Consider the following 14,584-nt stretch of genomic DNA (forward strand, 5'->3'; position numbering starts at 1 on the left):
ACCCCTCCTCCAGCAGATTCCGGTGCAGCCGCGTCACTAAGTGCTAGCTCTCCGGTGTTCCGTTAAATTATGGTACCTGTTAAAAATCTGGTACCCCTCGTCACTTCCGCTATGACGTACCGCTTGAAAAGGGGGTGTGATCGTTGAAGTCGGCACCAGATTGGCTGAAAAGAAGTGTGCGGCCAAGGGCAGGGGAAAACATGTGCATAACCCGGAAGTGGAGCGTACCAAATTCTTTAGAAGGGGGGGGGAGTGTAACTCGCCTCTGCCCGTCAGTTTCAGGACAGTAGTGACGCGGAGTACCCCGCACACATGCTCGGGCACACGGGGAGTGGGTTCACAGCTGTGGCCTTGGTCGGATCCCAGACTCCCCCCGCCTTCTAGCAGTTGGTTCAGTCCGCTCGCGGTGTCATGGCGCTGCCCTGTGTGAGGTTGGGAGTTGTGCGGCTTGGCAGCGGGGCTCTCCTCAGGTAGGTGACGTTCATGTGTAGCCTGCACATACATGTGTGTGTATTCAGCCAGGGGATGAAGCATGCATATGACATGTCTAGAGCCCATACATCTACCTGACCTGTGACCTTAGAGGGGCACCTCCACTATGACCATCTCCTCAGGGGCAGTGGGGGTCTGCACTTCCTGTGGGTAAAGGGGCTCCTGAGGAATTGACTGCTCCATGCAAATAAATAAGGTTTGCAGGTGAGCGGGGCTGTTGTGGCAGCCGGCTGACGCTTAGTCTGCTGCACAGGCCTAGTTTTAATGAATGGGATCCTTACACAATCTCTGCCGCCACCGTCACTCCAGCTGTTGTCAAACTACAACTCCCAGTATGCTCCATTCGCTTCTATGGGAAGCCAAGCAAGTGTGCATGCTGGGAGTTGTAGTTTCACCACAGCTGAAGTGCCGGACGCTGCTGATCTCGAAACTACGACTCCCAGCATGCACACTTGCTTGGCTGTTCTCAAAACTCCCATAGAAGCAAATGGAGCACGCTGGGGATTGTAGTTTGACAACAGCCGGAGTGCCAGAGGTGGCTGACCCTTTGTGTTAGACCAGGGATGCCCAACGTGCGGCCCTCCAGCTGTTGCAAAACTACAGCTCCCAGCATGCCTGGACAGCCTAAAGCTATTGGGGCATGCTGGGAGTTGTAGTTTTGCAACAGCTGGAGTGCCGCAGGTTGGGCATGCCTGCGTTAGACTGTTACCAGCGTGCAGTCTCCTCTCTCCATGTCAGATCAGCAGAGATGGCTGCCGGCTGTTCCTCTCCACCTGCTCCTATCTGTACTGGATCATTTCCAGGATCGGGTCCGATGACGTCCAGGGAGGCCCCTGTGTCCTGTGCGGAGGGCCAGACATTATCTCAGTCCGCACCGACACCCGCTCCCACCGCTATGTTGTCAGCCAGGAAATCTCCTGTAATCCTAGTGCCACCACTGACTATAATGTGTCCCCAGAAAGCCTCCAAAATAAAAGCTGAGCCAAGGGGCACGATGTTGGTCAGCGGGGGTCACCTCGGTTGGACATCTGCCCGTCAGACAATGGCAGCATAGGCTAGTATCGTTAAAGGGGTTGCCTCACTTCAGTAAGGCCTCATGCACACGACCGTTGTGTGCATCCGCGTCCGTTTCGTCATTTTTCACAGTTTAGCGGAGGTCCCATTCATTTCTATGGAGCTATGAAAAAAAGCTGATAGTCCTCCGTTTTTTTCTCCGCGTCCGTCAAAAAAATATAACCTGTCCTATTCTTGTCAGTGGAAAACGGAGGACGGACCCATTCAAGTCAATGGGTCCGTAAAAAAAAAAAACGGAGGCACAACTGGTATGTCACCCGTGTCCGTTTTTTCTTCTACAAGACCTTGGTGCAATAAAATTACACTTTTCAATAACCTTCCTTTTTTTCCCCTGTCAGACAAAAAAAAAGGACTACGCAAGGAAACACAATTGAAGCTAAATCGGACACGGACCACTGACAGTGAAAAAACACTGTCGTGTGCATGAGGCCTAAGTGGCATTTATCATGTAGAGGAAGTTACTACAAGGCACTTACTAATGTGTTGTGATTGTCCATATTGCCTCCTTTCCATCACATTATACACAGCATGTATCCAGGGGTTATGACCACCGCTGCAGCGCAGATTTGAGGTGACCGCTGCGCATGCGTTCCTTTGTGCGCTCCCACAGTCCTGGCCACCAGAGAGACCGTCATGTTTTCCTATAGTGCGCAAGCACGACCACCGCTGCTGGATTGTAGGGTGGTCATAGCCATGGAAACGAGCGGCGTATAATGGGATGGAAAGGAAGCAATATGGACAATCACAATACATTAGTAAGTGGCTTGTAGTCACTTTCTCTACATGATTTAATGCTACTCGCTGAAGTGAGATAATCGCATGGAGTCAATGTATTTTAAGTAAACTATCAGTGTCCGTACTGAGCCTGAACAGTGACGCGTCCTGGTGTAACCCTCCGTGTTTTCTGCAGGGGTCTTTGTCGGAGCAGCAGCAGCCATCAGACATCAGCAGGTAAGTGTCTTCTCCGCACCGCAGTATATGTTCATACATGACTATTAGGGTCCATTCACACGTCCGCCAATGGGTCCGCATCCATTCCGCAATATCTGGAACAGGTGTGGACTCATTCATTCTCAATGGGGCTGGAAGAGATGCGGAGAGCACACTATGTGCTCTCCGCATCCGCATTTCCGGAGCGAGGCCCCGAACTTCCGGTCCGCCACTCGGCAAAAAAAATAGAACATGTCCTATTCTTGTCTGCAATTGCGGACAACAATAGGCAGTTCTATGGGGGGTGACGGACGGGTGTATTGCGGATCCGCAATACACCACGGACGTGTGAATGGACCCTTAGGTGTGGATCAGAATGACTCCAGCACATCCACTGCTCTGCACCATACCGAAGGGCTCGTTCACACGAACGTTTTTTTTTTTTTGCACTCCGTATACGGGCCGTTTTTTGAGTTCCATATACAGAACCATTCATTTCAATGGTTCCGCAAAAAAAAACGGAATGTACTCCGTATGCATTCCGTTTCCGTATTTCCGTTTTTCTGTTCCATTCAAAGATAGAACATGTCCTATTATTGCCCGCCAAATCACGTTCCATGGCTCCATTCAAGTAAAAAAAAAAGGAACACATACGGAATGTACTCCGTATGTCTTCCGTATCCGTTCCGTTTTTGCGGAAACATCTATTGAAAATTTTATGTCCAGCAAAATATTTTTCTATGTAATTACTGTATATGCCATACGGAAAAACGGAACCGGAAACACTACTGAAACAAAACGGAAAAAACGGATCCGTTAAAAAGGGCCCACAAAACACTGAAAAAGCCATACGGTCGTGTGAACAAGCCCGAATTCTGATGCGGAAAACGCCTCCAATCTGCTCCCTATTGTTTTCAATGGGAGGCAGTGACCGGCGCCTCCTAAGTTCGCCAAAAAAAGAAACGTTCTCCCCCATCTTTTCTCTGTATCCAAGGCTTGTGGCCCCACACCAGCTAAATCAGCCTGCACAACCTGATGAGTATTTTGTGAGCATACCCTAAAAGAGGTTTCCTGTGGGGTTTTTTAACTTATTTTTTGAATATTTTTCTATATTTTTATTTATTTCGTAGCATTTTGTAAGCTGTCAGTAAATAGTAATATTCCTATTTAGATTTAAAAGGGTTTTCTGATATTTTAATACTGATCCTCAGGATAGGTCATCAGTATCTAATCGGTGGGGGTCCGACACCCAGGACCTCCGCCGATATCGGCTCCTGTGAGCGCCGCTGCCTTCTCTCCGCTCACCAAGCACAGCGCCGTCTGTTGTATAGTGGCTGTGATTGGTATTGCGCTCACACTTGAATGGGGCTGAGCTGCTCCTTGGCCACATGAGCAATGAATGTGTCGTCACTTGGCCTAGGGAAAACTGTGAGACGACCGTGGCGTTACTGGGAGCACCGCTGCCTTCCCGAATAGCTGAGAGGCGGGGGTCCCGAGTGTCGGACCCCCACCAATCCGATACTGGTGACCTATTAAAAGCATAGGTCACCTGTATAAAAATCTCAGAAAACCTCTTTAAAGGCATAAAAGCTGTACAGATCTAATAGTTCTCCCAGCGGAGGGGGTGTGGCTCTCGTAGCACAGAGGCGCTTACCAATAGGTGAGAGTCCTAAACGGGTTATCCTGTGAAAATGATCTACTGCCCAATGTGGAATAACCCCTTTAAGTGGAAGCCCAGCTGGTCAGGTATTAATGGCAAATATGCTGATATGAAGGGAGTCGCCTATTGGGGTCACTTATCAAACTGGTGTAAACGAGAACTGGCTGAGTTGCCCATAGCAACCAATCGGATTCCTCCTTTCATTTTTCAGAGCTCCTTTGGAAAATGAAAAGTGGGCTCTGATTGGCTGTTGACATGGTAGTGATAAAACCCTCCGCTGCTAACATTTTTTCTCGCCCATATTCCTTGGGGGACACAGGAAACCATGGGTATAGCTCTGCTCCCTAGGAGGCGTGACACTAAGTGAAAGCTGTAAGCCCCTCCTCCATCAGCTATACCCCTCAGCCTGGAGAGAGAGACTGCCAGTTTTTGCTTAGTGTCCAAGGAGGCAAGACACCCCCTGCTTATGCAGGGTTGTTTTTCCTATGATTTTTATTTTTGCGTTATTTGTTGTTTTTAATTCGATTTTTTTTCTACCTACAGGGACAACAGAGGCGCATTAGACCCCTCTGTTTCTCCCGGGGTTGAGTTGCGCCAGTGCCGGTAATTCCGCACTGCCGCCTCCCCCACAGAAGACAAGGTGGACCAGGGCAGCCTCGCTCCCCTGCGTCCCGCCAGCTCAGGGTCGCCCGCACGCCAAGTCCCTCCCCCGGTTTCCTGCCACTGCGGTGCCAGGAGCTGAAGGGGCGACCCTGCTGGACGGATTGAGGGTGAAGACAGCGGATGGTGAGAGTGGCTGCTCCAGCCTCCCCTTTTCCCTCCCTCCCACCGCTGCTACGTCCCCATGGCCATGGCCACTGCTACATGCACACTGCTACAGCCATTCCCACCACCCCTCCCGAGCCCCCCCCCCCTTACCGGGCAATGTTGGAGGGGAGTTTTATCTGGGCACAGAGACGCTGCCTTACAGGGGACGGCTGCAGGCAAGCAAACCGTCGGCCAATTCGCAGGTTGAAGCAGGCGCGGCGGGGGCCGCTTACATGGTGTGAACGGCGCCATTTCATGGCCGGCACTTCTTCACTTGGGGGGTTAAAATCATTTTGCCGCGCGCGCGCGCGGCTCTGCTTCAGAGCGGCAGAGGGGGGGCGGAGCTTCCTACATGCGCTCCGCTACTTCCGGGTTCATCGCACAGTGCTGCGTGGAATCCTCTCTGCAGTGCGATCCGAAGCCGGTGCTGCTGCCTCTCCTCCACAGCCTCCTCAGTCTGTTCCCCTTACCGCTGCCGCTTGCATCATCCGGGTCTGGTAGGACTTTTAACCCCCTCCGTGCCACAGTACTGTCGCTTGGGTGTTATCCCCGTTCCTTTTCTTTGGGGTCTCCCACTTCAAGTGCAACATCTTGTTCCACCATGTCAGACCCTTCTGCAGCCGCCAAGCCTTGGTACCATGCCTGTACGGCTTGTAGGGAACCCTTTCCCCGGGGGCAGTCTGATCCGCACTGTACTGCATGCAGGGCTCCACCGCAGCCTCAGTCGCCCGCTGTGTCGCTCCCTGCTGCCTCTGACCCCCCTGACTGGGCTAGATCCCTGTCCCAGGCCGTGGAAAGCCTCACTCATGTCGTGGGCCGCCTAATAGACAGGCCACCTACCCCGCAGGACGCCTCACTGATTGTCGCGCCCTCCGGGTCCACTGCTTCTGCCGCTGCAGCGGGTTCACTCCCTCTTAGTGACCCCTCCCGGGCTAGGCACTCTCAGAAGCGTATTAGAGTAGAGCGAGCCTCCTCCTCGGATGCCTCCCTCTCCCCGCCACGCGTGCGCACCCAGACGAGCCTCTCCTCTCCAAAGGATTCGCTCTCTGAGGGTGAATTGGCGGTTTCAGATTTGGAAATGGACTCGGCCCTGCCGTCCAAGCTAGCCTCAGCGATGGGTCAACTCATCTCGGATATTCGTGACACCTTTAGGGTGCAGGATGATCCCCCTAGCTCGGACGCAGCTAGCGTCTCCTTTATCAGACCCAGGCAGGTCTCAAAAGTCTTTCCAATCCACTCTGATTTCTCCTCTGTGGTGTCTAAGGCTTGGGCTCGCCCGGACGCCCGTTTTGTCAACCCCAAGAAGCTGGACATTTGCTATCCCTTTCCAGCCGATGTCGTGGCCACATGGTCTTCCCCACCCAAGGTGGACCCCCCTGTGGCCCGGCTGTCAAAGAATACGGCCATCCCTGTTCCTGACGGGTCCTCTCTTCAGTCAGCGGAGGACCGTCGCATGGAGACCCTTTCCAAGGGCATTTTTGCTGCCTCCGGTTCTGCTCTCAGACCGGTTTTTGCCTCTGCTTGGGCAGGGAAAGCAATCTCTGCTTGGGGTGCGCAGCTGGAACAGGAGTTGGACTCGGACGTCCCCATCCAGGACCTACGTTCCTTGGCCCAGCTTATTATTCGGGCCGGGAATTTTGTTTGTGAGGCCTCCCTTGATGCGGGAGCCCTTATTGCACGCTCCTCCGCCCTGGCAGTTTCCGTCAGGAGGGAGCTCTGGCTGAAGGTTTGGAAAGCGGACGCTGCCTCCAAACGTTCCTTGGCGGGGCTACCGTTTGCGGGTTCCCGCCTTTTCGGGGTCCGCCTAGACGAACTTATTTCGGAGGCCACGGGTGGTAAAAGCACCCATCTTCCTCAACCCCAAGCCAGGGGCGCCCCCCGCGGACGCCCTGGTGCGTCTCGTTTTCGGTCCTCCCGCAGGGCCTCTGGGGCTCCCACCACAGCTGCCGCTTCGGCTCCTCCCCAGGACAAGCATAGGAAGCCGTTTTTTCGGGCGCAGCCCTCCTGGCGCAAGCCGCAGGCTGCCCGCACACCCGCAGCAAAGCAATCCTCTGCCTGAAGGCGCGCCCCCACCCACCCGGGTGGGGGGCCGGCTCCTCCTTTTCAGGGACGTCTGGTTGGCTCACGTCTCCGACGCCTGGGCCCTCGAAATTGTGTCCTCCGGATACAAAATCGAATTTGCATCCTTCCCTCCAGATCGGTTCTTTCGCTCCCGCTCGCCACGGGACCCGAAACGCGCGGCTGCGTTCTCCGCGGCCGTTCAAGCCTTACTGGACAGGGGGGTGATTACCCCCGTTCCTCTAGAGGAAAGGTTCCAAGGGTTCTACTCGAACCTCTTTGTAGTTCCCAAAAAGGGAGGTTCGGTGCGGCCCATTTTGGACCTCAAAAAGCTCAACCGTTTTCTCCTCCTTCGACGGTTTCGGATGGAGTCCCTCCGTTCCGCGGTGGCTTCCCTGGAGCAGGGAGATTTCATGTCTTCCATCGATATACAGGATGCCTACCTCCATGTTCCGGTAGCCCGGTGTCACCATCGCTTCCTCCGATTCGCCGTGGGGGACCTCCACTTCCAGTTTGTCGCCCTTCCCTTTGGGCTGGCAACAGCCCCCCGGGTGTTCACCAAGGTCCTGGCCCCGGTTTTGGCCTTACTCCGTTCCAGGGGTGTTTTTCTGCTACCGTACTTGGACGATATCCTCATCAAGGCTCCGTCCTTTTCTCAAGCGGTTGCCAGCGTGGATCTCACTCTAGAGACTCTGACGAGGTTCGGTTGGGTCATCAACTTCCCCAAGTCCTCCCTTCCCCCCTCCAGACAACTGGTCTTCCTGGGAATGCTTTTAGACACGGGAGCGGCGGAAGTACGTCTTCCCTCGGAAAAACGTCTGATCCTCCGTGGGGCGGTTCGGGGTCTCCTTCTCCACCGTCGACCGTCCTTCCGCTTCTGCATGCGGGTCTTGGGGCAGATGGTTGCCTGCTTCGAGGCGATCCCATTTGCGCAGTTTCACTCCCGCCCTCTCCAACGGGCGATCCTCTCCTCCTGGGACAAATCGCCGCAGTCTCTGGATCATCCCTTCCATCTATCGCCTCCGGTGAGGTCATCTCTCCGCTGGTGGTTACAGTCCCCTCTTCTGGGCAGGTCCTTTCTGCCACTCAACTGGTTGGTGGTTACAACCGATGCCAGTCTCTTGGGCTGGGGAGGCGTCTTTCCTCCCCGATCCGTCCAGGGCATTTGGTCTCCATTGGAGTCCAGACTCTCGATCAATGTCCTGGAACTGAGAGCGGCCCTTCTGTCTCTACGACACTGGACTCATCTGTTGAAGGGTCATCCAGTTCGTGTACAATCGGACAACGCCACGGCTGTGGCGTACATAAACCACCAGGGGGGCACTCGCAGCGCTGCTGCAATGAGGGAGGTCTCCAGCATTCTCCGTTGGGCGGAAGCCCACGTCCCGGCCCTATCGGCAATTTTTATTCCAGGGGTGGACAATTGGGCGGCGGACTTCCTCAGTCGCACCACTGTCGACCCCGGCGAGTGGTCTCTTCACCCGGAGGTATTCGAGGCCATTTGCCTTCGTTGGGGCATACCGGACGTGGACCTCATGGCCTCCAAGTTCAATCACAAGGTCCCCGCCTATCTGTCCAGGGCCAGGGATCCGGGAGCTTGCGGAGCCGACGCCCTCGTTCTTCCTTGGCGAGGCTTCGCGCGTCCATACATATTCCCTCCCATCCCACTCCTGCCCAAGGTCCTTCGGAAGATCGCGGCGGAAGGCGTCTCGGTGATTCTGGTCGCTCCGGACTGGCCCCGCCGGTCTTGGTATGCCGACCTCATGCTGCTCCTGGCAGACGCGCCCTGGCCGCTGCCCGCCAGGGAAGATCTTCTCTCTCAGGGACCGATCTTCCACCCGCGTTTAAGGTCCCTACGTTTGACGGCGTGGTTGTTGAGACCACCGTCCTGACACGTAGGGGTTTTTCTGCGAACGTCGTCCGCACCATGATCCGCGCCCGTAAGCCGTCCTCTTCTAGGATCTATTATAGGACCTGGAGGACCTATTTGGGGTTCTGTGCCGATCTGGGGATTCCTCCGCTCCGCTTTTCTCTCCCCACCGTTTTGTCCTTCCTGCAGAGCGGACTTGCCCAAGGTCTGGGTCTTGGTTCTTTGAAGGGTCAGGTGTCTGCGCTGTCCATTTTGTTTCAGCGCCCACTGGCCCCCCTTGGTCTTGTCAAGACCTTCCTTCAGGGCGTGGCTCACGCGGTTCCCCCGTACCGCCCTCCGGTACCGCCCTGGGACCTGAACCTGGTTCTCTCAGCGCTCCAGGCTTCTCCTTTCGAGCCTCTGCGGACGGTTTCCTTGCGACTTCTGTCCTGCAAGGTTATTTTCCTTGTGGCCGTCACCTCTCTTCGGAGGGTGTCCGAATTGGCTGCACTCTCCTGTCTGGAACCTTTCCTAGTGTTCCACCAAGACAAGGTGGTCCTTCGTCCGGTCCCTTCCTTCCTTCCTAAGGTGGTCTCCGTCTTTCATCTGAACGAGGACATCGTTCTCCCCTCTTTGTGTCCTTCCCCTTCCCACCCCCGGGAGAGGGAGCTTCATCGCCTGGACGTTGTCAGGGCGCTCAAGGTTTACCTGGAGGTAACCAGCTCTTTCAGGCGTACTGACTCGCTCTTTGTGGTTCCGGAGGGGTCGCGCAGAGGGATGGCGGCATCCAAAGTTGCTATCGCCCGTTTTGTCAAGATGGCTGTTACTGAGGCTTATCTCGCCAAGGGCAAGGTTCCGCCCCTCGGTGTTACCGCTCACTCCACTAGAGCGGTCGGGGCTTCCTGGGCTCAGAGGAATCGGGCTTCTACGGAGCAGATTTGCAAGGCGGCCACTTGGTCCTCCTTGCACACCTTCACCAAGTTCTACAGGGTGCATACTCATGCGTCGGCTGACGCTGCTTTAGGCCGTCTGGTGTTGCAGGCGGCAGTTGATTGATGCCCCCGGTGTTGGTCTAGTTTGTTCTGGTCCCTCCCTTCTGGGACTGCTCTGGAACGTCCCATGGTTTCCTGTGTCCCCCAAGGAATATGGGCGAGAAAAGGAGACTTTTGTATTACTTACCAGTAAAGTCTCTTTCTCGCTCTTCCTTGGGGGACACAGCACCCGCCCTTCATTTGGGTTACAGTTGTGGTTCCGGCTTGGTTGCCCCCGTTGGGGCTTGACGGTTCTTTTTCCGGTTGGTGGTTATCTTTCACTACTTGGACACGCAACTGGCAGTCTCTTCTCCAGGCTGAGGGGTATAGCTGATGGAGGAGGGGCTTACAGCTTTCACTTAGTGTCACGCCTCCTAGGGAGCAGAGCTATACCCATGGTTTCCTGTGTCCCCCAAGGAAGAGCGAGAAAGAGACTTTACTGGTAAGTAATACAAAAGTCTCCTTTTTTCTTTCTTTAAATTTATGGCAAATTTTGGTTTTGAATGAAATATGCTTTTTTTAAAATTTTAGTTGTGATCTGTGATAAAATGTTTGTTTCATTACTGCAGCTGCTGAAGAGATCGACGTTCCTAGGGGAAAGACCTGGTCAGTACCTCTTTATATGTAATGCTGTAGATGGCAGGGTGCACCCACTACCTGTCCGTGTGTCTGTCTTGTGTGGATAGCCCCTGTTTGTACACTTTATTCATCCACAAATGACCCAGGAAGGGGTTCCTTGCTCAAGACCCTTCCTCTTTTTTTTAAGTTAAATCAGCGGGTTGCTTAAAGGGGTTCTCTGGAAATTTAGAAAATGAAAATACTTAAATTTTACTTTATTATAAATATGTTCCCAAATACCTTTCATTAGTTATAATGGCTCGTTTTGTCTAGGGAGCAATCATTAGGAGAAACAAAATGGCCACCGTCCTATTAGTGCACCCAAAACCTGTCCTAATCACACAGCAGGAGAAGTTACTTCGAAACACTGAGCTAAAGAGCTGCCTCATCCTCCTCTCTGCTCTACCTGTTAGGGGAGGATCCAGCAGCTTTTTAGCATAATGTCTTAAAGTCCTGTTCTGCTGTGTGATTAGGACAGGTTTTGTGTGTGCTAATAGGACGGCAGCCATTTTGTTTCCCCTGATGATTGCTTCCTAGACAATACTAGCCATTATAACTAATGAAAGGTATTTGGGAATATATTTATAATAAAGTAATATTTTAAGTATTTTCATTTTCTTAGTTCCCGGAGAACCCCTTTTAAGAGGGTGTCTCGTACTCTGGTGGATTCCAGTTAATTTCAGTGGCCACCATGTAATACCACATTAACCCTGTAGCAGCCGCTGTAGTGGAAATGTCCACCTCTCTGTGCACATTGTGTTTTATGCTGAACATGATGCTTTCAATCAGTCCTGCTCCTCTCTGTACAGGGATAAGACAGCAGTGCTGCAGGCCCTGGCCTACACCGTCAACCATGTAAGATTTCTACCTTTTTCCTATTGTGTTATATGTTGTATATATTCTATTCCTGCCTTGCTGATCTCTGTCTCTTGCAGGACCCCACGTCCTCTGCGTACATGTTTCTGGATGACCCTTACCTCATTCCCAGCACATCCACAGATTATGTAAGAATTTCCTTCAGCTGTCTGACATTTGTGCTTCCTCAGACCGGTCCCGTTCGCCGGCTTTACGTACATTGATGACCTACTGTGTGGTGGTCTCCTTTCTTGTGGAAAATATTCTAGTGTGTTGATTTCACCCTACACAGGCTTTATTCTGTATGTTCTTTCTTGTAGAAACTATTCTCCTTGTCCAAAGAATCTGGGAAAAATGCAGCAAAATATATCGTGAATATGTATCCGAACCTGTTTCAGAAAGACTTTGCAGAACCTCACATTCCAGTAAGTGGAGAGCGCCGATTTATTTTGTGTTGTAAGTTACATCAGTATCTGATCGTGGGGCCTCAGCATTGCTGAGAACTCTGAACTGTCCTCTCACCTCTCCTCCTGCTCCCTCTTTGACCGGCTACAATCTGGCTTCCGACCCCACCACTCGCCTGAGACTGCCCTTACCAAAGCCACCAACGACCTGCTAACAGCCAAAACCAAACAACATTACTCTGTCCTCTGCCTCTGACACCGTCTACCACTCCCTTCTGTTACAAACTCTCTCATCACTGACCGGGCCCTCTCCTGGATCACATCATACCTCACTGACCGGACATTTAGCGTCTCCCACTCTCACACCACCTCTTCGTCTCATTCCCTCTCTGTTGGTGTCCCGCAAGGCTCTGTCCTAGGACCCCTGCTCTTCTCTATCTACACTCTCGGCCTGGGACAGCTCATAGAGTCCCATGGCTTTCAGTATCAATTTTTTGCTGACCACTTTCAAATTTACCTCTCTGGTCCAGACATCACCACCCTACACCACCCTACTTGGATTCTGCCCTCTCCTTCAGACCGCACATATAAGCCCTTTCCACCACCTGCTGCCTCCAACTCAAAAATATCTCCCACATCTGTGCTTTTCTCAACCATGAGTCTGCAAAAATGCATATTCATGCCCTCATCATCTCCCGCCTAGACTACTGCAACATCCACCTATGTGGCCTTCCATCTAGCACTCTGTAACCCCTACAATCTATCCTCAACTTTTCTGTCCAACTAATCCGCCTCTCCCCCCATTACTACTCTGCCTCTCCCCTCTGCCAATCCCTACATACAAGGCCGTCCACAACTTGTCCCCTCCCTACATCTCTGAGCTACTTTCCCGATACATCCCCACACGCACTCTCCGATCCTCACAAGACCTCCTTCTCTTCTCTTCTCTCCTCTCCTCTTATCGCCTCTTCCCACAATCGACTCCAAGATTTCTCCCGCGCATCCCCCACACTCTGGAACTCGCTACCCCAACATATCAGACTCTCACCTACAGTGGAATCCTTCAAAAGAAACCTGAAAACCCACCTCTTCAGACAAGCCTACAACCAGTGACCCTGCTGCCTCCATACTGCCACGACCAACTTCACCCGCACCTACTGTGTCCTTCTCCCATACCATGTAGATTGTAAGTCCTCACGGGCAGGGCCCTCTCTCCTTCTCTACCAGCCTGTAACTCGTCTTGTTTATGATTAGTGCCATTGTCTGTATTATGTATGTACAGCGCTATGGAATGAATGGCGCTTTAATAATAATAATAATAATAAGAGCATATAGAGTTCTCTCCACGGGAACATCAGAAACAACCAAACGTGCATTTCCAATGCTTCCATTTTGCTCTGAAGTGATAGTGCATGGTCATACTGATCTGTCCTTCTGGCACAATGTGGATCATATAACTCCCCGCATCTCCCAGACATGTGACACCTGTATGTCACCATCATGCTCGAGGGATGTTCGTAGTAAGCTCTGTAGCTCGAGATGTAAAAATGTTATGGGGGTCAGTATATGGCATCGCTAAATAATATTTTTATTTTTTTTCCTTGTTGCGATATTCACCAAATTGGATAAATTATGTTTATATTCTGATAGTTTGGGGACATGGCTGTGCAAATTGTGTTCATTTTTTGTTTCTTTTTATTATGTGGAGAGGGGGTGATTGGAATTTTTTATATTTTTTTATTTTATTTATTATTTTGTTATTTTTGAAAACTTATTTTTTTTTTGTTCTTTTTACGCTTATGTAAAACATGTTAAGTAAACATGCAATCGTTAGATCACTTCTCCCATAGACTACCATAAATTTCCATTGCAGTCTGTGGGAGATTCACTGTGTTATGACGCTATTGCTGTGGTACCCTCGGATCCTTCCCAAGGCTCAAGGCTAACGCAGCGAACAAATGGCTCCCGCCATCTCTGCTTAGGGGCACCATTCGGCCTCGAAAATCCACCACTCCCAGGGAAAAGTCTCCCGGATGTCATGGTCACAATTTACTGTAGCATCTGAAGGGTTGCTTGTCAGTTATGGGTGTTATTATCAATCGCAGACATTAGCTCTGGTCATCTGCTCCTTTAATATAGTTGAAACCTGGCAAGTATGGTACCTACTCCGCTTCTGAGCGGACGCCATGTTTAAAGTCCCAACTTCTGCTGTACATGAACGACTGCCGGGAAAGGGGTTAATGGAGATGTCCAACATGCTCTAAGTGAGGGCTGGGCCCAAAAAACAACAACAACTCTATATTTATTTTCAATTTAAAGACAGTCTTAAATTTTTTATTTTTTTGTGTGTGTTCTGGTGTAACTTCTCTAGGATATGCCCCTGTTGTCTGATGGGTGCGGGTTCCAGAGGTGAGCCAAGCACATATCTTGTAAACACTGCCGACAAAGTGGAGGCCAGCAGTGCCACCACCAAGCATTCATATTGGCCCGCCGAGCGGCGCGCCTGGCTATTTTCAGAATCCCCATAGAAATGAATGGTAGTGCACCGCACTTGCTCGGCGACTGCTTCCATTCACTTCTGTGGGGCTGACGGAAATAGCCTAGTTATGTGCTGTGCGCCCTCCTTCACTTTATCGGCTGCTTTTATAAGAGAGGTGCAGGTCCCAGCGGTGGGACCTGCACCTATCGGACAATGGGGGTACATCCTAGCAATATGCCCTCGTTGTCTGATGGTAAAACCCTGCTGCCTGTGCCAGGGTTATTTGTGTGGATGGCAGCGACTGAAAAGACAACACAAACTGCACCG

The 14,584-nt window shown here is 52.0% G+C and overlaps 1 protein-coding gene across 1 annotated transcript in view; it reads left to right on the forward strand.

The window, feature by feature from the left end:
- Positions 1 to 216: 216 nt before the first annotated feature.
- The window catches only part of PTCD3 (pentatricopeptide repeat domain 3), a 37,350-nt gene continuing 22,982 nt past the window's right edge, over positions 217 to 14,584 (forward strand). Inside the window, exons 1-6 of the mRNA XM_040419259.1 lie at positions 217 to 470; positions 2,477 to 2,517; positions 10,471 to 10,507; positions 11,329 to 11,374; positions 11,455 to 11,523; positions 11,695 to 11,799. Coding sequence (XP_040275193.1) covers positions 412 to 470; positions 2,477 to 2,517; positions 10,471 to 10,507; positions 11,329 to 11,374; positions 11,455 to 11,523; positions 11,695 to 11,799 — 357 coding nt within the window. The 5' untranslated portion in view covers positions 217 to 411. The remainder of the gene's footprint in view (positions 471 to 2,476; positions 2,518 to 10,470; positions 10,508 to 11,328; positions 11,375 to 11,454; positions 11,524 to 11,694; positions 11,800 to 14,584) is intronic.

Source organism: Bufo bufo, chromosome 2 (genome assembly GCF_905171765.1).
Source record: "Bufo bufo chromosome 2, aBufBuf1.1, whole genome shotgun sequence".
Taxonomy (NCBI): Eukaryota; Metazoa; Chordata; class Amphibia; order Anura; family Bufonidae; genus Bufo; species Bufo bufo.